We start from the raw sequence: 26,872 nt of genomic DNA on the forward strand, positions 1-26,872 counted from the left end.
GAAGCACGTCAAAGTGCAAGTAGATAAATAGGTACCGCTCCGGCGGGAAGGTAAACGGCGTTTCCGTGTGCTGCTCTGGTTCGCCAGAAGCGGCTTAGTCATGCTGGCCACATGACCCAGAAGCTGTCTGCGGACAAACGCTGGCTCCCTTGGCCTATAGAGCGAGATCAGCACACAACCCCGGAGTCATCTGTGACTGGACCTAAGGGAGAGGGGTACCTTTATCTACCTTTATGCCTGTGACTGGTACCCTACACAAGTGGTTCCTGAGAACAAGGAGCAAGTTTTCATCTATGTTTGAATCTGCCATTTTGAATCAAGGTTACGGATTGAACCTTTTGAACTTGAATGGTAATGGCGGCGGCTGCTGCTGCTGCTGCTGCTGTTGTTATATTCTGGCTGGATTTACCCAGTCACTTTTCGGGGGGGGGGTAGCCCTCTTAAATATTTTATTGGGGGGGGGTGGCTAAAGGGACCTTTGTCCATAGGAGTTGGCTTCTATGCTACATGCAAAGCATGTGCTCTGCTCCAGTGCAATGGTAGATGCAGAACTCACATGTCCCAAGCTTGCACTTCATGGCCTTTGGGGTTCACATTTCTCCCCTCCCCCTATTTCCCATTTCTCTCCTTCCCTTCCCTTTTTTTATGCATACACCAGATCTGTCAGAAAGGGGGCTGTGGGCCTAAGACTGCCACACGCCCGGATTTTCCCGGACACTGGAGAAATTTCAAAGGCGGAATTGGCGTGGGGGAGGGGGGGTGGTTCTGAAAAGTGTTGCTTTGTCCAGGATCTTAGGCAAGTCACTCGAAAAATTGAGCGTTTTTGTAAAAAGTAAAAATACCTCACCAACCTTTGGGGTTTGTCTAAAAAAAAAAAGTTAAGCAACTTTCAGGTTTCCCTAAGAAAATTTTAACAATTTCGCTGGTTTCCTTTAAAGTTTTGGGGTTTTCCTAAAAAACAAAAAAAAACTCAATCTTGGGGTCTTCCTGAAAAAACCCTCAATCTTGGGGAATTCCTAAAACATAGCTCAGTCTTGGGGTCTTCCTAAAATCTTCCTTAGAAAAAGTTCAACAACTTTCGGGGTATTCTGCCTTTTCGAGTGTTGCTCGTTGGTGCCTTGGGAAACCCTCCTCCAGCGCGGAATCCTCGCGTGCTCTCGCCTAGTGACGCAGCTCCGGGTGGCCTCTGCGACTGGCGGAAGGGGAAGGTTGCTCCCACGAGGTCGCGCCCGATTGGCTGGCGGCGGGGGAGGCGGCCCGACTCCCCCTCGCAATGTTGCAAACCGCGCGCCTTTGATGGGCAGCTGCCCGCTTGTTGCGCAAGGCCAGGCAGGCGGAGCTCGCCGAGGACAGGCAGCGGGGCGCCCACCTTTCCCACGCGTGGATCCGAAAGGTAAGCGAGCAAAGTGGCGTGCGCTCTTGGAGAGGGCAGCCTGCCTGCCTATCTGCGACGGGGAAAGAAGCCTGAGCTTTGCCGCTCCTAGGTGCTGAAGGAGGAGATCATATATGTATATATTTGCACCGGAGGCCTAGGATTCCTCCGGGAATCTCTGCGCCCACGTTGCTGCTGGAGATGCTGAAGCGGCGAGATCTAGAGATCCAGGCGCCTGGGATCGCTTGCCGTAGGCCTCCCGGCGAAAGCCGAGGTGCCGACTTGCATTGCACAACCTCTAGTGTGAAGCTGCGTTGCGTTTTTTTAGTGGAGCTTTTTTCCATTTCTGGCAATGCGTAATTGGAGAGACTCTTGCCTTTCACATTTGAGCAAGCCTTTATGTTTCTTTTTATAACGATTTTTACCAGTTTTCAAAACTAAACTAAGCTTTTAAAGTTTCTAGCTCTCAGTGTGGGAGCCCAAAGATCCCCCCCAACGGATTAGGCAGAGACCCTTTAAAAAGAGAGAGAGAGCGAGAGCGGTGCTTCTCTGATTACTCGGCCATATGGGTGCTTTCGTGGGCCAAAGAAACCGGCTTGTGTGCTTCCTGCGCGTCTCCCCATCTCTCCTTCTACCTGAGGCTTCATTCAACTGATGAAGTAGACTTTCCTAGCATCCTGGAGTTGGAAGGGACCCTAGGGTCATCTAAACCAACCCCCTGCAATGCAAGAATCTTGTGCCCAACGTGGGACTGGAACCCACAGCCCTGAGATTAACCCACGTGCTCTAGCAACCGAGCTATCCCACAGAAGTTTATATATATATATATATATATATATGCTTTCGTAGATTTTCACGGGTACAGGAATGCAGGTTTTGGTGTCCTCGGGTGTCTTCCCGTGTAAAAGTTGGGGTGTCTAGGCGACGTTTCGACGAGGTCTCACTCGTCATCTTCAGGCTGGTGCTTTCGGCTTCTTGTTACTGGAACAGAGCAGGATCTCAGTGTTTGAGTTCCTATAAATACTGTTGAGGAGGTGTGGTGTATAGCCTCCAATGTTCTGGGCAGAGAGGAGGTTCCCAGGCTGGTGTGCCTTTTCTTCTTTTGTTCCTTAATTACTTGAGGGATATCTTGAGTGATTTCTTGAGTGATTTCCTGAATCCCACTTAGGTGGGTCATTAGGTGTGGCTTTAGCAACTAATCCACACCTAATGACCCACCTAAGTGGGATTCAGGAAATCACTCAAGAAATCACTCAAGATATCCCTCAAGTAATTAAGGAACAAAAGAAGAAAAGGCACACCAGCCTGGGAACCTCCTCTCTGCCCAGAACATTGGAGGCTATACACCACACCTCCTCAACAGTATTTATAGGAACTCAAACACTGAGATCCTGCTCTGTTCCAGTAACAAGAAGCCGAAAGCACCAGCCTGAAGATGACGAGTGAGACCTCGTCGAAACGTCGCCTAGACACCCCAACTTTTACACGGGAAGACACCCGAGGACACCAAAACCTGCATATATATATATATATATATATATATGGGTAGTTTTAAAGTTGCCACAAGCCTGTGTTGTTGTTTTTTCTGCGAGAAACTTAAAAGAGTTCTGGACATTTTAAATGTCTTCCCTTTTCATTTTATAGGCTGATAATGAATGTTGTGAGCAACTGACTCTTCTCCACCCCCCTTTTGTCTCCAGCTCCCTGCATTCCTCAAGTCTGGAGACTTGAGGAATTTTTAGCCTGAGGGAAAGGTGGCTGTTTCTTTCAGCAGGAGTGGTTAGGTTGTTTGCCTTTTGATGCCAAAAAGGGCAGGGAGTCTTTAAAGCAATGGTTCCTAAAGGGTGTGGCAGAAGAGGATGGCAAGTGGGAAGATTCAAGGACAATCAAAGAAACATTTAAACACGTCAGTGTAGTATGTTATCAAACAAACTTTTAGTATAGTATCATAGTATAGTATCAAAATATTTTTGATAGTATAGTATGATTATTATTTTTTTTTGCAGAATATGGATAATTATCTTTTCAAATTGAGAGCAAGATCAATGAACTAGGACAATCCTAGTTGTGTTTGTTACCAATAAAAAAAAAATTGATGTGGCACGAACAATTTTTTATTTGAAAGTATGGCCCAAAGGAAAAAAGTTTGAGAACCACTGCTTTAAACACCAAAAATACGTTAGCATTTCAAGGCTCCCTGGCTTTAAAGAGTCTACAAGGTGCTAGTCTTCAAGGAACCACAATACTCTTTGTTGTTCACCTTTCTACCTTGCTTCTCTAGTTGACGATGTTCATAGGCCCTGGCAAATGTACAACCTTTGCAACTAGAGACAGATAAGTTTAACAACCTTTTTGCATTCCCCATAGAAAGGCATAAAATCTCTTGCTGTTGATATCAGTGGTAATTGGCTTCCACTTATTGGAATATGTGAGGACCTTTAAGCTCAGTAACGTGAATGGTTTTACTGAGGGCTTGGTTGTCCCAGTAGCAGTCTTGCATTTGTTTGGAATATATTTAAAAGGCAGTGTGTGTGTGTTTTTCTTTTTTGCCTTAAGCCAAGGCAAAGTTGGACCACAGAGCTCTCCTGACTTCAAGGGAATAGTGTTTGCAATGGCATCAGTGAAGAGGGAAGAGGTTTGGGAGTGGTGAACTTTTCCACTCTCTTAGTCATCAAATAGCAGCTACTGTTTGTCCTAATGACTGGTGAATCCTACAACCGAGACCAAATAGTTGTGAATGTGTGTATGGAACCATTGTTGCTGATAACTGTAATAGCAAAGATGTCAAAGCTACAAATAGAACAAATTGTTCTCTGTTATCCATTCTCTGATAGATTGTAGCACTAAGATCAACAGTTCTCAGTCTGCCTTGCTAATGTTGTCAGGCTATGATGAGATGGGCAGTAGATCATATTTGGAATCAAACCACTTTCTGCTCAATACTGGAGCCACAAGCTATTGAAATTTTACAATGCCTGCTGGGTAATTTTACTGTGTTGATATGTATCAATAACAACATGTACTTAAAAAAATTGAAAATTCTCATTCTCCCTTCAATCTTCCATGAATTTGGTGTGTAAAACAGCGGGAGTGATGTCGGTTGTAGTTTCAGATTTGTAATGTTTGGGTTTTTGCTTCCTGTGGAATAGCGCTTGTTTCAAAGGAAACCACCAAGGTTACTAAAGGGGTAACCAAAACTTCAGTCCTAGGCACACTTACCTGTGAGTAAGCCTTACTGAACTGAATGAGGTTTACTTCCAAGTAGAAGCAAGCTCTGCAAAACTGTTTTGCGACTTCAGTATGGATATCTTCAGGGCTGCGTCTAAATTCTCCTTTTTATAATGTAAAGAGAAGGCCAGATTTCATATTGCATTTGACAACGTAAGAAAATGTACATGGTGCTGGTCATGTTTAAGAATGGAGGTATAAATATTTAAATAAAACCAATAAATGGACAAATGTTGGACAAATGTTGGCGGTTATAGGTTGGCAACTGCCAACCTTTCACACTGCGTATCGTTCATCCTTCCACTTAGTGTGGAAGGGTCAATCTGTTCTTGCATCCATAGTTTTGGAATTAAAAGTCAGAAGGGACTAGCTGATGATTTAGGCCAAGTTTTTCTCATTCATTCTGCACTGATTACACTGTTTAGAATTCTTGGATTCCTAGATACAAATGTTACTTTTGACTGTTACCAGATTGCTTCCCTTGTAACAATTTTCAGTTCATGTTCTCATTTGTAAGGAAGAGAACATTCAAGGTTTTCCCCCCTCTGAAAAAGTTTGAAACGTTTGCACAGTTAATTGGCAATGTGCAGTTATGACTTCTGCATTGCACCTTGTGTTAAAAACTAACTAGTTTTACAGCAGATTTCTAAGGAGACCAGGTTTTTTTTGTTGTGGGCAGGAGATTGACGGACAAGCAATGGCTGTTTCTGAACACCTTTATGTTGCATCTCCTTATTACTTTGTCTTTGCTTGCTGTTAGGTTTTTAATCATGCTTCGAGCATTCAAACGCACAGGTGTTAGGTTTGAGAGCCATCTTTCAAGGTGGCAGCATTATCATAAATCTGTCCTGGCAATCAGAAGAGAGGATGTCAATGCCTGGGAAAGAAGAGCCCCGTTAGCCCCACGGCACGTCAAACTTTTAACCAACCTGGGCTACAAAGTTCTGGTGCAACCGTCCAATCGAAGGTCCATCCATGAAAAAGTAAGTGCCAACATTTTTGTTGTTGACCACAAGGGTAGGAGCGGCGTACAGTTTGTTTCTTATGCACGTCTAATCACAATTATTGGGCCCTTGATGTTACAATGCCAATAGTGGTTTTATGGGTGCTGATGAAGCCTCTTGGCAGTGATTGGCCGAACTGCTCTGATGTCACAGAGGGACTGAGCAAGCCACAAAGTTTGCTGTTGCTGTTTGAGCTGCCTTGTTTTCTGGAGTGGGGCAAAGCAGAGTCCAGAAGGCCCTAGAGAAGGAGAGGTTGAAAAAGCAAACACAAGGGACTTGGTAAAGAGGTGGCAAGACCAGACAAGTTTGTAGAACTTCCTAGGAGGCAGCACCTAGGAAAAGAGGGCTGGAAGGAGGAGTGTGTGAATGAATGACAGGAGGAGATGGTGCAGCGAGGAAGGAGCTGTAGATGAATGAGTGGACGATGGAAGAGTTGGAAGCAGCAGAGGGGATGGAAGCTGAGGTTGACACAGTGGTGACTTCAGTGTGGGGTCCAGGCCCCACTCAGCAGAATGGGCAAACCTCAACAGGGCCAGCACCCCCCAATTTAAAGTAAATGAAGTAAAACAGCACCTGAACTCCTCCCATAATAAGTCCACAATAAGCTGAGAGTCTAAAATTACTTTAACAGCCCCACTGAGATCACATAAAGATTTATGGAATCAATATTGTGGTGGCCTATGGCTTTGAAAAGTTAAGGTTCATTCGTATATGAATCCACAAGCCACATCTTTGGCAGAAAGCCTCCTCTCTTTCTGATATGAAAATAGCAATCCTTGTGTACTGCCATTTTACTCTGGCACCGAGTGTGTGGTTTCACTTAGAAATGGCAGGTGAGAATGATACCCCTCATAAGTGGGGAAGGAATCTCTTCTCCCCCACCCACAGGAGTGGATAGCCAGTATAGAAATAAGACTCACCTTCTGGAATAGCATCTACTGAACTATCTTGATATTTTCTGCCTTTGTTCAGTTTGGCTCGAGACGTCAATTCCTCTTCAATGCTTTGTTTGCAGGACTATGTTAAAGCTGGCGGTATTATACAGGAAGACATTTCGGAGGCCTGCCTGATTGTGGGTGTGAAGAGGCCGCCGGAGGATAAGCTAATTCCCAACAAGAACTATGCATTCTTCTCTCATACTATTAAAGCTCAGGAGGCAAATATGCCCTTGTTGGATGAGATCCTGAGCAAGGTAATATTTCACTTACCGAGGATTGCTAACTATTATTATAATATGGTGAAATGGTCAGTTCAGCAGAATGAGAGGATTTGCAAAGTGCAATATTGGGTTTTCATGATGCGGCAATGAATTGACGGCAGTGTGTTTTAGTAGCATAAAAGGCAACTCACTCTACGTGGGGCTGCCCTTGAGACTGACCCAGAAACTCCAGCGGGTGCAGAATGCCGCGGCGAGACTCCTTACGGGGTCCTCGCTGCGGGATCATATTCAACCGGTGCTATACCAGCTGCACTGGCTCCCGGTGGAGTACAGGATCAGGTTTAAGGTGCTGGTTTTAACCTTTAAAGCCCTATATGGCCTAGGACCCTCGTACCTACGGGACCGCCTCTCCTGGTATGTCCCACGGAGGGCCTTACGGTCTTCAAATAAAAACAGCTTGGAGATCCCAGGCCACAGGGAGGTTAGGCTGGCTTCAACCAGAGCCAGGGCTTTTTCGGCTGTGGCCCCGATCTGGTGGAACGCTTTGTCACAAGAGACTAGGGCCCTGCAGGACTTGACATCTTTCCACAGGGTCTGCAAGACGAAGCTGTTCCACCAGGCCTTTGGCCAAGGCACAGTCTGACCCCTTCTTCTGTAATCTTCATAGAACTCTAGCCCAGTGGTTGCCATTAATTTGATTCTGAATTGATTTTAGAATGTATTTCAACTAATTAACACTGATTTTATGTAAACTGTGTTATTTTTACTGTTGATAGCCGCTCTGAGCCCAGCTTCGGCTGGGGAGGGTGGGATATAAATAAAATTTTATTAGTATTATTATTAGTGAACTCAGAGTAGACCCATTGAAATAAATGCACTCAAGGCACATTTTCCCTGGTCTAACCCCCTACTGAGATTAATGGAAGTGGCTGGAAGGCTTATCTTTGCCTCTTTTTATTTAGAAATCCCATTTATCTCATAGGAGACATTCCCAAAGCATTGCTTTATAAAATAATTGAAGGGACTTCCTTTACACACATCTTTCTATAAATGGCAGGGGCTGCTGTGATTTGATTTTAATTTTTAGTGTACTCAGATGAGTGGAGCCTGAGAACAAATGTATTCGGTGTGTTGTACTTGCAGAACATTCGACTGATAGATTACGAGAAAATGGTGGATCACAGAGGAGTGCGAGTTGTAGCCTTCGGAAAGTGGGCTGGCGTTGCAGGTATCTAAAGAAAATTAATATTGTGTTTTGGCCATTTTCAACCAGAAGGAACTCCATGTCTTTGCACCTGCTAGCTTTTATTTATTTAATTTGCTCATTCGCTATAAAAGCATTAACACACTGCTTAATGTTATATTAAAAAAAATCTCTAAACAGTAATTAGTGAGCAGGGAATCGGGGAGGAGGGATGCTTCTGCTATGCCACCATCGAGATTTTTGCATTTTATTTTATTTATTTTATTTTTTATTTTATTATTTATACTTTGCAGGTTTATACATTTCACTAATTTTACAGTCCTTTTGACATTTCAAAACTTTACTTCCTTCCCTCTCTTTTTGTAGTTCCTTAAATTTATTTTTATTACCATTAATAATAATATATTATTTATTGGGACGCGGGTGGCGCTGTGGGTTAAAGCCTCAGTGCCTAGGGCTTGCCGATCAAAAGGTCGGCAGTTCGAATCCCCGCAGTGGGGTGCGCTCCCGCTGTTTGGTCCCAGCGCCTGCCAACCTAGCAGTTCGAAAGCACCCTCGGGTGCAAGTAGATAAATAGGGACCGCTTACTAGCGGGAAGGTAAACGGCGTTTCCGTGTGCGGCTCTGGCTCGCCAGAGCAGTGATGTCACGCTGGCCACGTGACCCAGAAGTGTCTCCGGACAGCGCTGGCCCTTGGCCTCTTTGAGTGAGATGGGCGCACAACCCTAGACTGGCCCATACGGGCAGGGGTACCTTTACCTTTACCTTTACAATTATTTATACCCTGCCCATCTGGCTGGGCTTCCCCAGCCACTCTGGGTGGCTTCCAACAAAATATTAAAATACAGTAATAAATCAAACATTAAAAGCTTCCCTAAACAGGGCTGCCTTCAGATGTCTTCTAAAATATATCTGCATATCCAAATTAACTTAATTTGCTCATTTATTCATCTTCTTTAAATATATGTTCTTATGAAACTGCAGGTTATTACAATAATCCTGCCAATGTTCTTATCTGTTTACAATTTATCGGTAAATATTCAATGAACCATTTCCACTCTTTTATAAAAAGTTATCTTAAGTTTTTGTATCCATTCTTCCTTTGCTGGGACTTCTGCTTCTTTCCATTTTGGGGTGAGTAACGTTATTGCCGCTGTAGTAGCATAGATGAATAAGTTTCTGTACAGTTTCGGTAGTTCTGTCCCTATAATTCCGAAAAGGAAAGCTTCTGGTGGTTGTTTTTTACACAGGTTATTTTAAACATCCTTTTCATTTCACTATATATCATATCCCAGTAAGCTTTAACCTTACCACAAGACCACATCATATGATAAAAAAAACTTCTTTCTCTTTACATTTCCAACACTTATTTGATTTAGATTTATACATTTTTGCCAATTTACTTGGATTTTTCACCTTAAGTGAGACATAAGAAACTTGGGAAACTGCCTTCCATCTGGTCCGTACTACTCGTCTGTGAGGAGGCGTTGTGTGAATAGTGTATATGAACGTGCATGAGTGCTGGCTGTGCACATGTGAGTCCAGGTACACGCCTGTAACATGCCTATCCCTGTAAAATCTGCTTTGGCAGTGGCATTCCAGCAGGGCTTTTTTTTCAGCCGGAACTCCCCATAAATCAGTTCCGGCACCTCTCAGGTGGGTGCCATTGCTGTTATAAGAAAACAAGGGAGCCTGTTCATTGCGAGTTCCAGCATCTCTTTTTCTAGAAAAATAGCACTTCTTTCCAGGGTCTTGAGCCAGGTTTTGCCTGATCCATTTATAACTAGACACAGTGAAACCTGGGAGCTTTTGCATGCAAAGAGCTTCACTACTGCATTATGGCCTTTCTTATTTTCTATTTTTTAAAATAAAGATACTAAGACGCATTTGGGAAACAGGAGAACGACACCCTCCCTAAAATATTCTGCTTGAAGCAACTATCAGGAAATAAGGATTTGTTTTAAGTTTTTCATGTATACTAAAACTCAGTCTAAGCTTCTTCTTTTTAAAAACAAAATTGTTTAACCACATCAGGTAACAAACATGGATGCATATGCTATAATATTAATGTTTGAGTTAAATAAATTCTTTAAATTGTTATTAAGGAAACAATTATTTTTCTCCTTCCAATAAAGTACAACAAAAAAGTCCAAATAGAAACAGTTAACTTATTAAACCTCACAATGATTTCATAATTATCTGTCTATGTATTTCTAATAGTATAACCAAATCAGTAATTTTCGATATAACTGTAAAAACTACTCTGAAATTTGATTATTCAAAAAATGAAACCGTCACCTGGTCGTAAATATTAAGATTATACCAGCAAGAACAAGTCTTTCTGTAAAAAAAAAAAAAAATTAAATCAAGTCTTACTGACTAATGATTTAAATCGTGATTTAAATTGATTTGATTTAAATCAAATCCACCTTGGGCTTGGATGACTGTTGGGTTCGTGGTGGATGTTCCGCCTTGCCCAGGCACTTGGAGCAAATGGGTTGCTGGTCCCTTGAGGCATTGTGACTCTAGAATTCCCTTTTAATTTTCCTTACTTCTCTCACCAGTTTGACTCTTCTGCAGCATTTAATAAGTCTGTGTACTGTACTAACTGTGTATTATGTAATTCTGAACCAGGTATGATCAACATTTTACATGGAATGGGATTGCGATTTCTTGCCCTAGGGCATCATACTCCTTTTATGGTAAGGCGCTCTCTCTCTCTCTCTATATATATATATATTACCGGGGGAATATGGCGGTGGAGGGGTAGGATGGGTAGATTTTTGTTAATTTGTCCCAAAGGCCTATTGACTCCATCGTCAACAACATCATCATTTTGTTATTTATACCCCGACCATCTGGCTGGGTTTCCCCAGTCATTCTGGGTGGCTCCCAACAGAACACAAAAGCAGAATAAAGCTTCAAACAGGCCTGCCTTCAGATGTCTTCTAAAAGACAGATAGTTGTTTATTTCCTTGACATCTGGTGGGAGGGCATTCCACAGGGCGGACGCCACTACCGAGAAGGCCCTCTGCCTGGTTCCCTGTAACCTCACTTCTCACAGTGAGGGAACCACCAGAGGGCCCTCGGAGCTGGACCTCAGTGTCTGAGCTGAACAATGGGGGTGGAGATGCTCCTTCAGGTATACTGGGCTGAGGCCTTTTAGGGCTATAGAGGTCAGCACCAACACTTTGAATTGTACTCAGAAACGTACTGGGAGCCAATGTAGGTCTTTAAGGACTGGTGTAATATGGTCTTGGCAGCCACTCCCAGTCACCAGTCCAGTTGCCTACTGACATTAATCTCTTCCTGGTTTCAGCACATTGGTATGGCCCATAACTACAGAAACAGTAGCCAGGCTGTCCAAGCAGTCCGCGATGCTGGTTACGAAATTTCACTAGGCTTGATGCCAAAGTCTATTGGACCCATAACATTTGTGTTTACAGGCACCGGCAACGTGTCCAAGGTAAGGCATTCTTCAAATGCATGGCACTAGTACATTTTCTCATTGCAACTGAGATTTTGGCTTCTTGTTGTACATATAAGGCTTGTTCATATCTTCCAATAAAGCTATAGGCCCATTTTACTGCATTTCTGTTCCTTCCACACAGGAATAATGAGATGTGCACATAAATTTTCCCATGTGACAGCTGGAGTCAGATCATTGGTCCAAGTCAGTTTTCAAAATTAGCCAGGAGCATTTTGCTACTGCCGTGGGTCCAGTTGTGACCACATGGAGGTTTCTGGGAGCTAGGTTGGCAACTGGGCCTTACTCCACAGTTGATACAATTTTAATTTCCACTGCGTGTGTTTCTCCTTCTTGCATACTGGGATGAGTGAATTGTTGTAAGAGCAAGCTGCAGTCAAGCAGTGTGTTGTTGTTTAGTCATTTAGTCGTGTCCGACTCTGTGTGACCCCATGGACCAGAGCACGCCAGGCACTCCTGTCTTCCACTGCCTCCCGCAGTTTGGTCAAACCCATGCTGGTAGCTTCGAGAACACTGTCCAACCATCTCGTCCTCTGTCGTCCCCTTCTCCTTGTGCCCTCCATCTTTCCCAACATCAGGGTCTTTTCCAGGGAGTCTTCTCTTCTCATGAAGTGGCCAAAGTATTGGAGCCTCAGCTTCACGATCTGTCCTTCCACTGAGCACACAGGGCTGATTTCCTTCAGAATGGATAGGTTTGATCTTCTTGCAGTCCATGGGACTCTCAAGAGTCTCCTCCAATACCATAATTCTTGGGTGATCAGCCTTCTTTATGGTCCAGCTCTCACTTCCATACATCACTACTGGGGAAACCATAGCTTTAACTATATGGACCTTTGTTGGCAAGGTGATGTCTATGCTGTCAAGCAGTGTAGTTGAGATCAAAGAATCATAGTATTGTAGCATGGGAAGGGACCCCAAGGGTCATAGACAAATAGACATTTCGTTGTTGGGATGCAAGGTGCCATATGGTGCCTAGCTTATATGCCTGAGTTTCTAACACTGGTCCCAAGTCCGTGTCTAAGTCAGATCATTGGTCATTGTCTGCATGGACTGACAGCAGCTAGGAGTCTTGCTGACCTACCTGGAAATGCCAGGGATTGGAACCTGTGACCTTTTGTGCAAGGCATTTGTTCTTCCACCGAACCTGAGCCCCTTAAACTAGTAGGATGAACATGATCTGTAGGTCTCTAGCTGTGTTTATGCTGCCACTGCTGTTTGATTTCTGCCCTTGAGGAGCACCCAACCATCTGGAGAAGGTGCAAAGGGTTTGGAGGAGTTGGATGGTTGAAGGTCTAGGTAGCAAGTATACATTCTGGAATAATATGGTAGGAAACTTGGACAAAAGCAGACAGAAGGCGATGCCTGAGGTCATACACTGAATGATGTGCTAGTTCCACAATTTGAACTCCAGTCTTCTAGGTTTAAATCCAGAACCTCTCTCTCTTTCTGATGTGTGCAGGATAGTCCTTGGCAGAAGTATTGTTCCTGTGACTGCCCAATACCTTGCATTTTATTTATTTTTTGGTAAATCTAACCTCACTATCAGTCTTACTTTTATCTACAGGGTGCCCAAGAAATGTTCAATGCCCTCCCTTGTGAGTTTGTGGAGCCCCATGAGCTGAAGGAGGTCTCTCGAACTGGAGGTAGGGCATTCTGGGATGGGCTTCAGAAGCTCTGCGGGGTACGTTGTTTCTCTTTTATTTACAGTGCTCCTCTCCACAGACCTCAGAAAAGTCTACGGGACGGTGTTGAGTCGACACCACCATCTTATAAGGAAGACTGATGGTGTGTATGACCCCGTGGACTATGACAAGCACCCAGAACACTACACCTCTCGTTTCAACACGGATGTGAGTACACCTCTCCCATTATTGTACCCTTAAGTGTTCCCAGAGAGTCAGCCTCTGCCCTATAATTACCATGACCTCTGTTACCCACGACACCCAATTTCCTGTCGGTGTAGCTGATGTGACCAATGTGCTTTTCTAAAAAAAAAAAAAATTAAGCTGATGATTCTCATATATATAATTTTTCTGTTTTACAATTTAGAATACTCATTTAAGCATCCTTAAAATATCCATGACTTCCCTTCTTCTCTTTCCATGGTTCATTTTGCATATCATAAATCCATGCATATTTTACAAAAACTAAACCATTCAGTATTCCATTATTACATCCATCAAAACTTACTTACACTGTTGAATTTATCTTAATGCTGCCCACGTTTTCAAATGTGCACAATTTCCCCCCATATATTCAATAAACGTTTTCCAGTCTTCTTTAAACGTATGTTCTTCTTGTTCTCTTATTCTATGTGTTAAGTCTGCAAGCTGTGCATATTCTGTCAGCTTAAAGTTCCCATTCTTTAGTTGGGACCTTGCTTGTTTTCCATTTAAGCTGATGATTGTCTAGGTGCATCTAGAGAACCACCTGGTTCCATGACCAGATGATAAAGTGAGGCATGCTATCAGCATCCAGGATTTGCATCACATAGTTACTGAATCACATAGTTAACTGTTTGGATCAAGGTGTTGGTTCCTTACAGGATAAGAAGAAATTGCAGCTTTATTTTACAGATTGCACCTTACGCTACTTGCGTGATCAATGGGATCTACTGGGAGCAGCATACTCCGCGGCTGCTAAGCAGGCAGGATGCGCAGCGACTTCTGGCTCCTCTGCGACCTTCTGCTGCTGCCACTGAGGGATGTCCACAATTGCCACACAAGTAAGAAGCTTGTATTTGGTGATAGCAGGCACCAGTGAAATCGGTCCTGGGGATCCTCTGTTTTGTTTTCCTTTTGAGGACTGCATTTGCTCAGAGGCAATCTTACAGGATCTGAAACTAGAAGTGGGCGGGGCCAGAGCTAAAAATTTGACTTGCCTTAAAGTTTGCTCTGTCATGGAATTCTACTCAGTATTGATCCAGAGTAGAACTCTGACGTATAATTAGCAGAGTAAAAACTTAAACATGTTGCAGGATTCCCCAAAAATAGACCAGAGGCCATTGTATTTCATCCAGCAGAGCTTTACTTCTTGGTTCTCCAGCTGTTTTTTGGACTATAATTCCCATCATCCCTCACCACGTGTCTTGCTAACTAGGGATTGATGGGAATTGTAGTCCAAAAACAGCTAGAGAACCAAATTTTAGGAAACCCTGGTCTAGAACTATTCCTTGTTTGAAATCTTTACTAAGGCTCCCTGAGGAGAGTATTTTGTTGAGTACTAATGGCAGACTAAATCTGTCTTGTTTGGCTGTTGATTTCTTCAGACACTGTTGATGGCAGTTCACTTGGGAGTTGTATTTTTAAGACTTTAAAAAACTGAAAATCATTTATTGGCTGTTTTTTTTTAATAGACTTGTTGCAATATGTGACATCTCTGCAGACACTGGAGGGTCTATAGAATTTATGACAGAATGTACAACAATAGACAGCCCCTTCTGCATGTATGATGCCGATCAGCATATTATCCACGACAGGTGAGAGGGTCTTCCTAATTTTCTTTTGTGTTGAAAAACTCAGTTTTAAAGCAACACACAGTTATTTCGTAGTGTTGCATTTAATTGTGATGGATACAGTTGAGGTGTCTCCAAGCATGCACGGACTTGGATCTTGGAGGTTAAGTAGCTTAACAAAATGCACTAGAGGAAACTTCTTGCATTCCTGTTTTGTGCAGGAAGGTCACTCACACACAAAAAAGCCACTTTGGAAGTTTGGTGGCCTTCCTGAACAAAATAGGATTGACTCTTGGTGGGGAGAAGTGGAACTGCCTCTGAAGACAGTTCGGAAACTTCAGCTGATACAGAATTTGGCTGCCAGGTTGCTCACTGAGGCAAGATGGTTTGAGCAGTAAAACCAATCCTGGCCAGAGCGTACTGGCTGCCAATTAGTTTCTGGGCCCAATACAAAGTGCTGGCTTTGACCTATACAGTGGTACCTTGGATTACAGACGCTTCGGGTTACGCATTTTCAGGTTACGGACGTGCTGAAACCCGGAAGTACCAGAATGGGTTATTTCTGGGTTTCAGCGCTCGCGCATGCGCATACAAAGTGTCGAATCATGTCATGCGTGTGTGCAGACGCGGCTCTGTGGGTTGTGAATGCGAATGCTGCAGGTTGTGAACATGCCTCCCGCACGTATCACATTCGCAACCCGAGGTTCCACTGTAAAGCCTTAAATGGGTGTGGGCCGCAATAGCACAAAGACTGCCTCTCCCCATAGGAAACTTCTTAGACCCTGTGATCATCATCTGAAACCCTTCTTCAAGTGTCTCCTCCAGGAGAGGCCTGGAGGGGTACAAGGAGCCTTTTCTGCAGTGCCCCCCACCCTTGTAGCATGCTCCCCCCAGAGAGGCTCGCCTTCCTATCATATCTTTAGGCGCCAGGCAAAAACATTTGTGTAAAAAAACAACAACCGCCTTTTAGAAATGTTTTTTAAAGAGAGAGAAATAGTGCACAAAGCTTTTGTTGCCTGGAATCAAGTTTCTGTCTCTTCTAGTGTGGAGGGATCAGGGATTTTGATGTGTTCCATTGACAATCTGCCAGCTCAGCTTCCTATAGAATCAACAGAATGCTTTGGAGACATGCTTTTCCCTTACATTGAAGAGATGGTAAGTGGGCGACTTGTTTCTATTTTGAGTGTTTAAGCGTTTGTGTGTTGCGGAGCTTCTGGGCTGCTCCGTAGGTAGGAAATCTGCTGTAAAACTTAACTGACAGTGTTTCTTAGAAACTAATTCAGACTACACAAGGTAGAAACTTCTCAAATAATGGTCTTTTGTGGGATCTTTCCCCATCCTCCTCTTAAACCTATGGCTACTAAATGCAGGTGACATGGAAAGTTGTGCAGACTCTCTTTAAAGAGCTGTTCCAATAAATGTATTTATCCATTTTGATGAACAGGATTTTGATTCTTTACATTACACAGTTTTCACAGTGATGATCTGGCCAGTTGCGTAAGTGTTCTTTTTCAGAGGGGAATTAACACACTCTCTCTCTCTCTCTCTCTGTGTGTGTGTGTGTGTGTGTGAGAGAGAGAGAGAGAGAGAGAGAGAGAGAAAATTCATTTCCTGTTAATAGCCAAATCTTAGTGGCTGTGTTGTGACAAGACATCATGTTCACTACAGTGGTACCTCAGGTTACAAACACTTCGGGTTACAGACTCTGCTAACCCGGAAGTAGTGCCTCAAGTTAAGAACTTTACCTCAGGATGACAACAGAAATTGTGCACCGGCGGTGTGACGGCAGCAAGAGGCTCTATTAGCTAAAGTGGTACCTCAGATTAAGAACGGTTTCAAGTTAAGAACGGACTTACGGAATGAATTAAGTTCATAACCAGAGGTACCACTGTACATGGGATGCAGGTTGATAAGGAAAAAAATCCTGGGGTGTGGATTTGTTCCACTGTCCAGCTTATTGTGGTACCCCTCCCCTTGGATCTCTCCAGTCAGCAAAGGAGGAGTCTGCAGTGAAGTTAAAGACGCAAAACAGTAGTCAGTAGACCTGACCCTTATTTGTTGCAAAAAGGTTCAAACGCACAAAGACCTCTCCCCATTTCCCATAATACATTTTTCAACAGCATCATCGATACATCACAAATATGTCACAAAGTAGGAGTGTAGAAACATGAGCCCCATCACCCACTCCTGTCAACAGCCCCAGTTCTCAACACCTTTTAACTACCCTCTTTCCCAAAGAGCAGTAAACCATTACCCAAAGAGCAGTAAAAAACACATCCCCCTAGCTAGCTGCAAGGCTTTCCTGTGCTTCTCCTTTGAAAGTATCAGAATTCAATCCACTATCCTGATGGATTTCCGTCTAGGGTATGATCTGCCCTTGATCACCTCCTGCCTCCTATTGTGAGGCTAAGTTCACACTTTATGGAGGGGCAAGGAGTATATGTGACCTTATGCTTAAGGGATTATGGGGGCAGGGGGAGCCCTGGATTCCCCTCTTCCAGAGGAGTCATTAGCCGTTGGAACCAAAGAAATCGGTCAAACCGTTGAATTCAGAACAAAAAGAAAATCTATAAACAACCGCATACCCTTAATTTTGAGGTTGCCGGGAATGTAGCTCTGGAGTGGAAAAATGTTCTCCACCCCTGTCTATATACTGACTGGCATCTCTCCAGGGCTTCATACCAGTCTTTTCCAGCCCGGACTCGATTGAACCTGGGATCTTTTACATGCAGATCCGATGCTCTGCCATTGAGCTTAGGAAGCCCTTGCAGTCAAGGCCCAGCAGGTGACATTTATATACCCCTCTTCCTGGTCATTGTTTTTCAACTCTTCTCTGAAGCTGTGTGTTAATGGCTTTGGATGAGTCATAAGTGGCTGCTTAGAGAGTGTTAATGGTTGTTGTGTAGACTGGAAGCAAGAAATTCCAAGAGTCCTGGGCTCCCTTAATGGCAGCAAGAGCTTTTCTGCGAATCTGCTGCTGCAAAAAGTGAGAGAATGCCACAAACCATCTTTCCTCCATACAGTGTTCTGCATTGTGGTGTGGAGCCCCTGTAACTTTTTTTTTCTTTTGACACAGGTCATCATCACATAATCTAACCACTTCCAATTCCCTGTTGAATTAAAAAGAGGGGGAAATGATTATCTTATAAAGACAGCATTTTCTTTTTGCTGTTCATTAAAGGCCGTTGTATATGCTTGTAATAATTCAAGTGATTAACTGTACAATCCTATGCATGGCAAGAGAAAGTGACCAATAAATTTAATTAATAAATAATAATACAGTGGACCATCTAGATATGAATGTGATTCATTCCAGGGGTCTGTATGTACCCTGAAAAATCCGCAAGTAGAGGCGCCGCTTCTGCGCACGTGCATGGTGCAATAAAGCGCTTCTATGCATGTGCGTCCATCGAAACCCAGAAGAATACACTTCTGGGTTTGCTGTGTCTGCAACCCGAAAGTTACGTTACCTGAAGGTAACATAACCTGAGGATCCACTGTAATATACTGGAAGTAAGACCGGCTGAACTAAAGTGTATGTGTTGTGTGTGGAGCTTTGCTTAGACATAGGCCGCAACCATCAAAACCCCCCGGTTTTTGAGTTACCACAAAACAGCCAAACAAGAGTGAGGCAACTGCCTCAGGGGACATATTCCCAGAGGCAGTTGCAGCAGCAGTAGCCCCTGGCTGTTCTCCCTGAGACCCTGGTCACCCGCCTCTGTTGGCGCACGGCCGCTCCTGAGCCTTGGTCCAGTTGCAGTAGGGGACATAATCCTGTAACCTGTTTTGAAATAAGATTCAGCTCCCGTCCCATGAACTGCTCTGTGTGGAAGTGGCTGTGGGCGCCATCTTGTTTGTCACCTCAGGTACCAAAATGTCTCGGGCCAGCATTAAGCAGTGTTGGAAACTCCCATTGTATCTAGGCACATTTTGCGACAGGGAATTGCATCAGTTTCTGTGCTCTGGGCGCAGCCCTGCGCCTGAGATTTTCGATTAAAACCGCAGAGTGGAAGGAAAAGACGACCTTTTTCTGCCTCCCCACTACTCTCTGAAGACTGGAAAAGAGGCCCTCTTAATAATATCAGGGGGGTGGGCAGGGGAAGGACTAGACCGTGTATAAATGAACATAATATTTTAGTTGCAGTTCATCCATTTTCAGCTTTGTATTTTTGTTATTTTTTAAAAAAAGCGCCCAGCCATTCCGTTGTTGCGCCTGTAACCTCAGTTTCGGGTGCCACTTAGCTCCTAGCTTTCATATCTCAGTTTCTAACACTAAGAGTTAGCACTGTGCATCTTGGGGAGACAAGTTGCTGTTTCACCTGAGGCAGGAAAATATCTTGGAGCAGCCCTGGGCAGGTAACTTGCCAGTGTTAACTTATCTCTTCTCTGGTCAGTCAGCAAATACAATCTCATCGCTTATCACCACTTTGTGTAGTTAGGAGAGCTTTCCCCAGCCATCCTGTCTCTTAACTTTAGCTCTTGTATAGGTGAAAGAATGAGATTTCCAGAGTTACACATGTCTGTCTTGATTAGTGGTTCCCAAATCTCTACTAAGGAAACCACAAATAGAACTTGTCCCTTATCTTTTTGGCCTTCCCCCTAATTCTGACTCGGTTCTTCAGCCTGTTGGTCCTGCTTGCGGGCTTCACGCTATATAGATATACATGGCAACAATATTTGTTTCATGCGTATTATATCTTGCCTAAACGGTGGCACAGCGGCTCTGTGAAGCGGGGTGGAAGGGGAAAGTGAATCTAGGAAAAAGAATTTAATTGACAATTGAAGGTCAGGAGAATTTCAGGTCTTCGAAGTAGCCTGACTAGCAACACAGTCTGCATTTTAATCTCAGTTTAAATCTTGACGGTTGCCTTGTTTTTAATGAAATATACTTTTCCAAGACTCTTATCTGTGAAAGATAATTATCTGTCTGAAAGCAAGTGCTCTGATGGGAAACCTTGATCTCCACAGCTGTTATCTGAAGCCTCGGAGCCCCTCGAAAGCCAGAATTACTCACCTGTAGTTAGAGACGTAAGTCTTGCAAGCCAATTGACTCCTTTTTCTCTCTCTTAACTTGGGCATGGCGAGGTCAGCCGCCAGGAAAGTAATGATGTGTTTCGTATACTTTTGTAGGCAGTGATTGCATCCAATGGTTCATTGACTGATAAGTATAAATATATCCAGAAACTGAGGGAGCGCAGGTAATATAGCTTTCTCTCCCCACCCCCAGTCTATCTGACTAAAGTTTTGAATTGTTGTGTCATATTGTGTTTCAATGAAGCATGAGTGTGGCACGGCTGTCACAAGTATTTATTCTAATGGCGCTGATGCAGAAGCCAACTTGGGGACCTTCTCTGCAGGTTGTTCAGAGACGTGTTAACGATTCCATATTTCGATAATTTCCCCTGTGAGTTTACTAAAAGAATGCCATGGGGTCCCCACAGGGCTCTTGGGAAAAAATTAAGCAGGGGGTGGTTTTCACTAGAAAAAAGTGACTTTGGGGCGGGGGGGGGAACTGTGCTGAGGAGGAGGCAGTGTTCAAATGAAAGAACTGGCTGCAAGAGAATAGAATTGAAATACAACAGTGAAGAGATCTCAGCTACACGGGAAAATTCCTTTCTGATCTTGTACATAGGAAACAGTTAGCTCCAGAAGATGAGAACAAAATCTATCCACTGAGCAACCTCAAGAGAAAGTTCTTGAGATCTTTAAAAAGATCTGGCTCAGGGATTGGGGAAGCAGCTGCCCTCCTGATAGTCTTTGGTTCCCACCTGCTCTGTGGTCCTGGAAGTTACAGTCCAACAGGAAGTGGAAGGCAAAGGATGAGGCTCCTTAATCTAGGTTCTAAGCTTTTCTTTTCTTTCTTAGTGTTTCAGTTCTCATGTTGGGGAGGGATAGGCTTCCCAAAGTTTCATCCTTAAAATATGTCAAAGCCCAAACCTTGAAGACACACAGCCTGTATGGACCTGGTTCCTCCATCCAAGAACATGGGTGGTGCTGTGGTCTAACCACTGAGCCTCTTGGGTTTGCCAATCGGAAGGTTGGTGGTTCAAATCCCCACAACAGAGTGAGCTCCCGTTGCTCTGTCCCAGCTCCTGCCAACCTAGCAGTTCAAAAGCATACTAGTGCAAGTAGATAAATAGGTACCCCTGCGGCGGAATGGTAAACGGCATTTCTGTGAACTCTGGTTTCTGAAGTGGTTTAGTCATGCTGGCCACATGACCCGGAAAGGTGTCTGTGGACAAACGCCGGTTCCCTCGACCTGAAAGCGAGATGAGCGCCGCAACCCCATAGTCGCCTTTGACTGGACTTAACCATCTAGGGGTCCTTTACCTTTTTACCTACTCAAGGGCTGTAAGAGAAATGCTTTCTTTGTTCATGCCTCCTTATTCTAAGACTCAGTAACTTAAAGTTTTAAGTTGACCCTTTTTTTAACGGTGTCAGGCTAGCCTATTCTGGAGTATGTCTTTAGCAAGTCATGCTGCCAGGTCACATGTAGGAACATGCAAAGGCGCCTTAAATCAAGCCAGGCTGTTAGTCAATGTAGCCGAGTGTTGTCTACACCAGGGAGGCCGGACTATTCATGCCAAGGGGGTTGCAAGAGAGCTTTGACATGGAACCCGCATCTCATCATGTGTGGGGTGGCCTGAGACCCTGGCAGGGTCCCAGAGTCCACCCAAAAAGGCCCAAAGACTGCTTGTTGGACTGCCCTGGTCTATCTGGACTGGTAGTGTTTATCCAGGTTTATCCTGCAAGGAAGATTTAATGTCACTGAGCCAATTCTCTTCCCTGGAGCCTTTAAAAGCCAGAGTTATTAACTTTTATTTTCATATTGATCATGATCATAACGATGCCATTTAGCAAAACAAAATTAGCACAGAAAAGCACATTCAAACACGAGATGATATGCCAGGAGTAATTTTCATAGTTTTCCTTGGAAACATAAAAAAAAATGCAGAGCAGACCCCAGAGTTGTTGTGGGCTGGAGACCTAAAATTTTGCAGTGCTCGTCTGGTTACTTTTCCACTCCTAATTGAGGCTGAAAGTGTTTTGGCTAATGTTAGAATTTTTTGGAAGACTGGATTGAAACCATTGTGTTAAAGAGAGCTCCTTCCTTGCTTTCAAAACTTACTTTAAAACATACCAGTTGTTGATGCCTATTTTGTTGACTTATTCTCTTTACTGACTTTTGTCTCTTCTAGGGAGTACACCCAGTCACTGACCATGGATAAAAAGAGGAAGATCTTGATACTTGGATCTGGCTATGTTTCAGGGCCTGTGATAGAATACCTCACGAGAGATCCCAACATTGAAATAACAGCAGGTTTGTAAGTAAGACTGTAGCATTAAAAGCACAAAGGACTTGAGAGTGTTGCCTTTGTATAAGTAAATATTTCCTATCTGAAGTCCTAACATACCTGATACTCAGATCAGTGCTCCTTATTTTTCATTACAAAGTACAGCCATTGGGTGAGATCTAGCACTGTAGCTACATACACTTTTCGCTCGGATGAGTCTCTAATAATGATGATGATGATGATGATGATGCATTTATTAATACCCTGCCCATCTGGCTGGGTTTCCCCAGCCACTCTGGGCAGCTCCCAACAGAATATTAAAAACACAATAAAACATCAGTCATTAAAAACTTCCCTAAACAGGGCTGCCTTCTGATGTATTCTAAAAGTCAGATAGTTGTTTATTTCCTTGACATCTGATGGGAGGGTGTTCCACAGGGCGGACGCCACTACCTAGAAGGCCCCCCGGCTTACATACAATAAATAAATCCACATAGTGGAACATCGCAACATGAATTGTATAAAACAATTAACAAATCATCAGTAAAACAGCCACCTTCTGTAAAACACTCTTAACAAAACAAAAAATAGGCTAAAAAGGACAACCCCAGGAAACATCACAATATAAAATTCACAAAGCATTACAGCTCTCCTAATCCACGAAACAAGGTTAACAGCATTAACAAACCAACAGCTCAAATCAAACTAAGCACTGTTGAATTCACACACAAAATCTCCCCTTGCCTATGACTCGTAGCCTTCCACTCAGTTCATCGAAAGACAAATACACATCATGCCCATGGAAGCAACTCCGTTTTGAGGGCTTCTAGGGCTCCGAAGGCTGGGATTTCTGCTGATGTGGGGAGAGTTACACTGATGGAAAAGGCCTTTCTAAGTTCACAAGTTTCCTTGAGTACAAAGGCTCCTTCTGTTCACAAGAGTGACTGCATTGCCCCAGTTTGCAAGTCACGGTAAACCGTAGTTAATTTGCATGTCACAGTAAACCATAGTAAATTTGCATGCCACAGTAAACCATAGTTAATGGCTTACTGTGAATGTGCTTCTCTAGGCTCCTTTGCTCCCCTCCGTTAGCACATGGAAGAAACAAACCACAGACTGTTTTCTACATATTGTGGTTTGTTGAGGGTGAAATAAACCCTGACTCAGATATAATGCTCAGCCAGGTATTGTGGTTTGTTTCTCCACAGTAGGAAGAGAGGCTCAAAGGAGTTCGACTGATTCATACATGGTTTACTGTGATGTGTACCTACTGTATCATATCTGTTAGGAGCTACGTCTTAAGGAAGCTGGTCAAAGCAGAAAGGCAAGCGGGTGTCTTGAAGGAGATGGCTGTGGACTTTGTTTCATCTTCTGTGTGTCTTGAAGCCTGAATGCATACATACATTAGATACTTGCCCGAGAGGGAAACAAACAGTGCAATATCTTTTGCAAATCCAGATTTTCAACATCTTACATGGAATGGTTACCTGCTTCTGAGCCTTATTATTGGAAGACATTGTTTTCCCTTCTATTTCTATAGGTTATTTTATGAACTTTCCCAAACCCTATATTAGCATTATTTTTCAGAAACGCAGAGATTTGAAAGCTAACAGATCTGAAACTCAGGCTATTAAAATAAATAGATCTGAGCATTTCAGGCACCATCATGTTCTCAACAGTCATGAGTGCTATAAATTTAGTTTGTTTAAACAAGACCTCTAGTTAGCAAGCTGTACCAAAGGCTGGCTGTCACACATGGCCTGCTGGCTATTACAATGCCCACCTCTGCTGGTGGAGACTTTTGTAGGAGTGAGTGGCTTAGAGCTTCTAAGACCTAGCCATCTTTTAGTCTTTCATTCGTTGATCTTCTTGATTTCTTTCCCCCACTAACAGTTTCTTCGTTGAGCCTTTATCCTAGAACAGGTACTGCTTTGCCTGCATGGATTAGCTTAGTTTTAGTTGGGTCTTGCAAAGTTCTGGAATGGATTTACCAAAACTGAGCGGGTGACTTTGGGTCGGTCACAGCCTCTTAACCTAACTCACAGGGTCATTGTAGGGATTAACCAGGGGGGTGGGGAACCATGTATTCCTTGAAGACAAAGGTGGGATGTAAATGCAAAGAAATAGGCTTAAGACGGGACGCGGGTGGTGCTGTGGGTTAAACCACAGAGCCTAGGACTTGCTGATCAGAAGGTCGGCGGTTCAAATCCCTGCGACAGGGTGAGCTCCCATTGCTCGGGCCCTGCTCCTGCCAACCTAGCAGTTCGAAAGCACATCAAAGTGCAAGTAGATAAATAGGTACCGCTCTGGAGGGAAGGTAAATGGCGTTTCCGTGTGCTGCTCTGGTTCGCCAGAAGCAGCTTAGTCATGCTGGCACATGACCCGGAAGCTGTATGCTGGCTCCCTCAGCCAATAAAGCGAGATGAGCGCCGCAACCCCAGAGTCGGACACGACTGGACCTAATGGTCAGGGGTCCCTTTACCTTTACCAGGCTTAAGAAAGCTGAAGGCCCAGCCACATGGAGATGTTAGCCTGGCATCCAGAAATCTCCATGTGGTCGCAATTGGACCTGTGGCAATTGCAAAATGCGTCTGGTGCCTTGGGAATTTCTAACACTGGGCGAAAGGGAGGGGTCCTGGGAATGTGGAGTCCCGAAGGCTCCCCTGGCAGCTGGACAGAGGAGGGGGTGGACATGGGGGTTCATTCTTCCTGGTGGCAATATGTCACAATTTTATACAGAAAAGGGGAATCTACCAGTAAAGAAAATCCACCCCCCATCAAAAAATAATTCCATGACACACCCTTTAAAACAAGGATGAGCAGCAACCCATGCTATCCGGGGCCCAGTTAATTTCTCTGAAAGCTTCTAAATTTAAACCAAGCACCCCCCCCCATTTTATACAGAATGGGTCCTGCCGAGGTTGCATGACACTACATGACTGAGTTGTCTAAAACTTGCTGAGAGGTTATGATTGAATGCTTATTTAATGGGACCTCAAGAGGAGAGAGTCGTGTCTACCGCTTTCAGCCAATGTTCTTGCTCTACGACAGCATCTGTCATGAAGAAACAACTTGAGCAGCTGGCTAAGAAATACAGCAATGTTGTTCCTGTCGTTGTGGATGTCACCGAAGACGAGAAGAAATTAGAGGCCATGGTGAAGAAGCACAACCTTGTTATCAGGTCAGTGTGTTCTGGTAGATCAGGGGTCAGCAAACTTTTTTCAGCTTTTTTTCCACTGTCCCTCAGACCTTGTGGGGGGCCGGACTATATTTTGGAAAAAACAATGAACGAATTCCTATACCCCACAAATAACCCAGAGATGCATTTTAAATAAAAGGACACATTCTACTCATGTAAAAGCATGCTGATTCCTGGACTGTCCACAGGCCGGATTTAGAAAGTGATTGGGCCGCATCCTGCCCCCATGCCTTAGTTTGCCTACCCATGGTGTAGGTGCTTCAGCGATTCCCCATGGTGTGGGTCAGGCAATGGGCCAGGTTAGCTCTTGACGATTTTACCTGGTAGTGATGGTACTGAACTTCAGGCTAGAAGAGGATGCTTTTGGGGAAAAGCCCAAAATGCAACTACCGGGTGTTTCTTCATGTGTTCACACTTTTAAGAGATGCACTGAAGTGTGCATTTGTGAGAAAAGTCCATTCTTTCAACTGCATACTTGACAAGGATACCGCAGAATTGGTTGTGGTTCCCTCATTCATGGGTGACCCTTTCATTTTAGCATCATTATAAAAACCAGGACTTAATATTTTGCGTGGAATTGCCTTCTCCATACTGTGGTACACATACATTGTCCCTTGAGATGAATGGCCATGCAAGAATGGTTCCCTTGTTGATAACATGCCTCTCGAGAGCCAGTGTGGTGTAGTGGTTAAGAGCGGTAGACTCGTAATCTGGTGAACCAGGTTCACGTCTCTGCTCCTCCACTTGCAGCTGCTTGGTGACCTTGGACCAGTCACACTTCTCTGAAGTCTCTCAGCCCCACTCACCTCACAGAGTGTTTGTTGTGGGGGAGGAAGGAAAAGGAGAATGTTAGCCGCTTTGAGACTCCTTCGGGTAGTGATAAAGTGGGATATCAAATCCAAACTCTTCTCTTCTTCTTTGAGAGTCAAGGATAGAGCAGGTCACCCTAAGTTCACATTTGTCTTTTTAGCTTGCTGCCTTACGCATTCCATCCTGTGGTTGCTAAGAAGTGCATTGACAACAAGGTGAATATGGTTACTGCCAGTTACCTGACACCTGCTATGAAAGAGCTGCAGGAAAGGTAAGTCTCTCTTATGTTCTCCCTGCTAAAGGGAGAAAGCAACCCTGTATCAGGAATTTTTAAATGTCTAACCTTTTACAATTTTTCATGTGCTGTAAGCCACCCAGAGTGGCTGGGAAAACCCAGCCAGATCTTTCATGCACATCTCTTGACTCGATGCTGGAACGTGCATTGCGAAAATAGTGCCACTGTGGCACGTACCACTGCTTGCACATGGAACCACTTTCAGCAACCATTCCTCAAAGGTCCCTTTTTACAGTGGCTCAGAACTCATGGTATAGATAACAGGTGGCACCTGCACACATATAAAAATGCTTTAAAGAAAAAGTTTTGAAAAATACATTGAATTTGGCATAGCTCACTGTTGCCATCTCACGTCACATTTGTATA

At 44.0% G+C, this 26,872-nt stretch overlaps 1 protein-coding gene across 3 annotated transcripts in view; it reads left to right on the forward strand.

The window, feature by feature from the left end:
- Positions 1-1,195: 1,195 nt before the first annotated feature.
- AASS (aminoadipate-semialdehyde synthase) overlaps positions 1,196-26,872 on the forward strand; it is a 41,661-nt gene continuing 15,984 nt past the window's right edge. Inside the window, exons 1-17 of one of the 3 annotated variants that reach the window (XM_083399517.1) lie at positions 1,286-2,211; positions 2,922-5,583; positions 6,620-6,796; positions 7,907-7,991; positions 10,601-10,668; positions 11,286-11,432; positions 13,018-13,096; positions 13,176-13,303; positions 14,030-14,178; positions 14,809-14,931; positions 15,951-16,062; positions 19,876-19,935; positions 20,038-20,105; positions 22,107-22,228; positions 24,096-24,125; positions 25,254-25,383; positions 26,372-26,482. In XM_083399517.1, the coding sequence (XP_083255643.1) occupies positions 5,320-5,583; positions 6,620-6,796; positions 7,907-7,991; positions 10,601-10,668; positions 11,286-11,432; positions 13,018-13,096; positions 13,176-13,303; positions 14,030-14,178; positions 14,809-14,931; positions 15,951-16,062; positions 19,876-19,935; positions 20,038-20,105; positions 22,107-22,228; positions 24,096-24,125; positions 25,254-25,383; positions 26,372-26,482 (1,853 nt within the window). In that variant the 5' untranslated portion in view covers positions 1,286-2,211; positions 2,922-5,319. Of the gene's footprint in view, positions 2,212-2,921; positions 5,584-6,619; positions 6,797-7,906; positions 7,992-10,600; positions 10,669-11,285; positions 11,433-13,017; positions 13,097-13,175; positions 13,304-14,029; positions 14,179-14,808; positions 14,932-15,950; positions 16,063-19,875; positions 19,936-20,037; positions 20,106-22,106; positions 22,229-24,095; positions 24,126-25,253; positions 25,384-26,371; positions 26,483-26,872 lie in introns of all 3 variants that reach the window. The other 2 variants (XM_083399516.1, XM_083399515.1) reach the window with 2 other exon arrangements.

This window comes from Podarcis tiliguerta (assembly GCF_965153285.1).
Source record: "Podarcis tiliguerta genome assembly, chromosome: 10".
NCBI classification, from domain to species: Eukaryota; Metazoa; Chordata; class Lepidosauria; order Squamata; family Lacertidae; genus Podarcis; species Podarcis tiliguerta.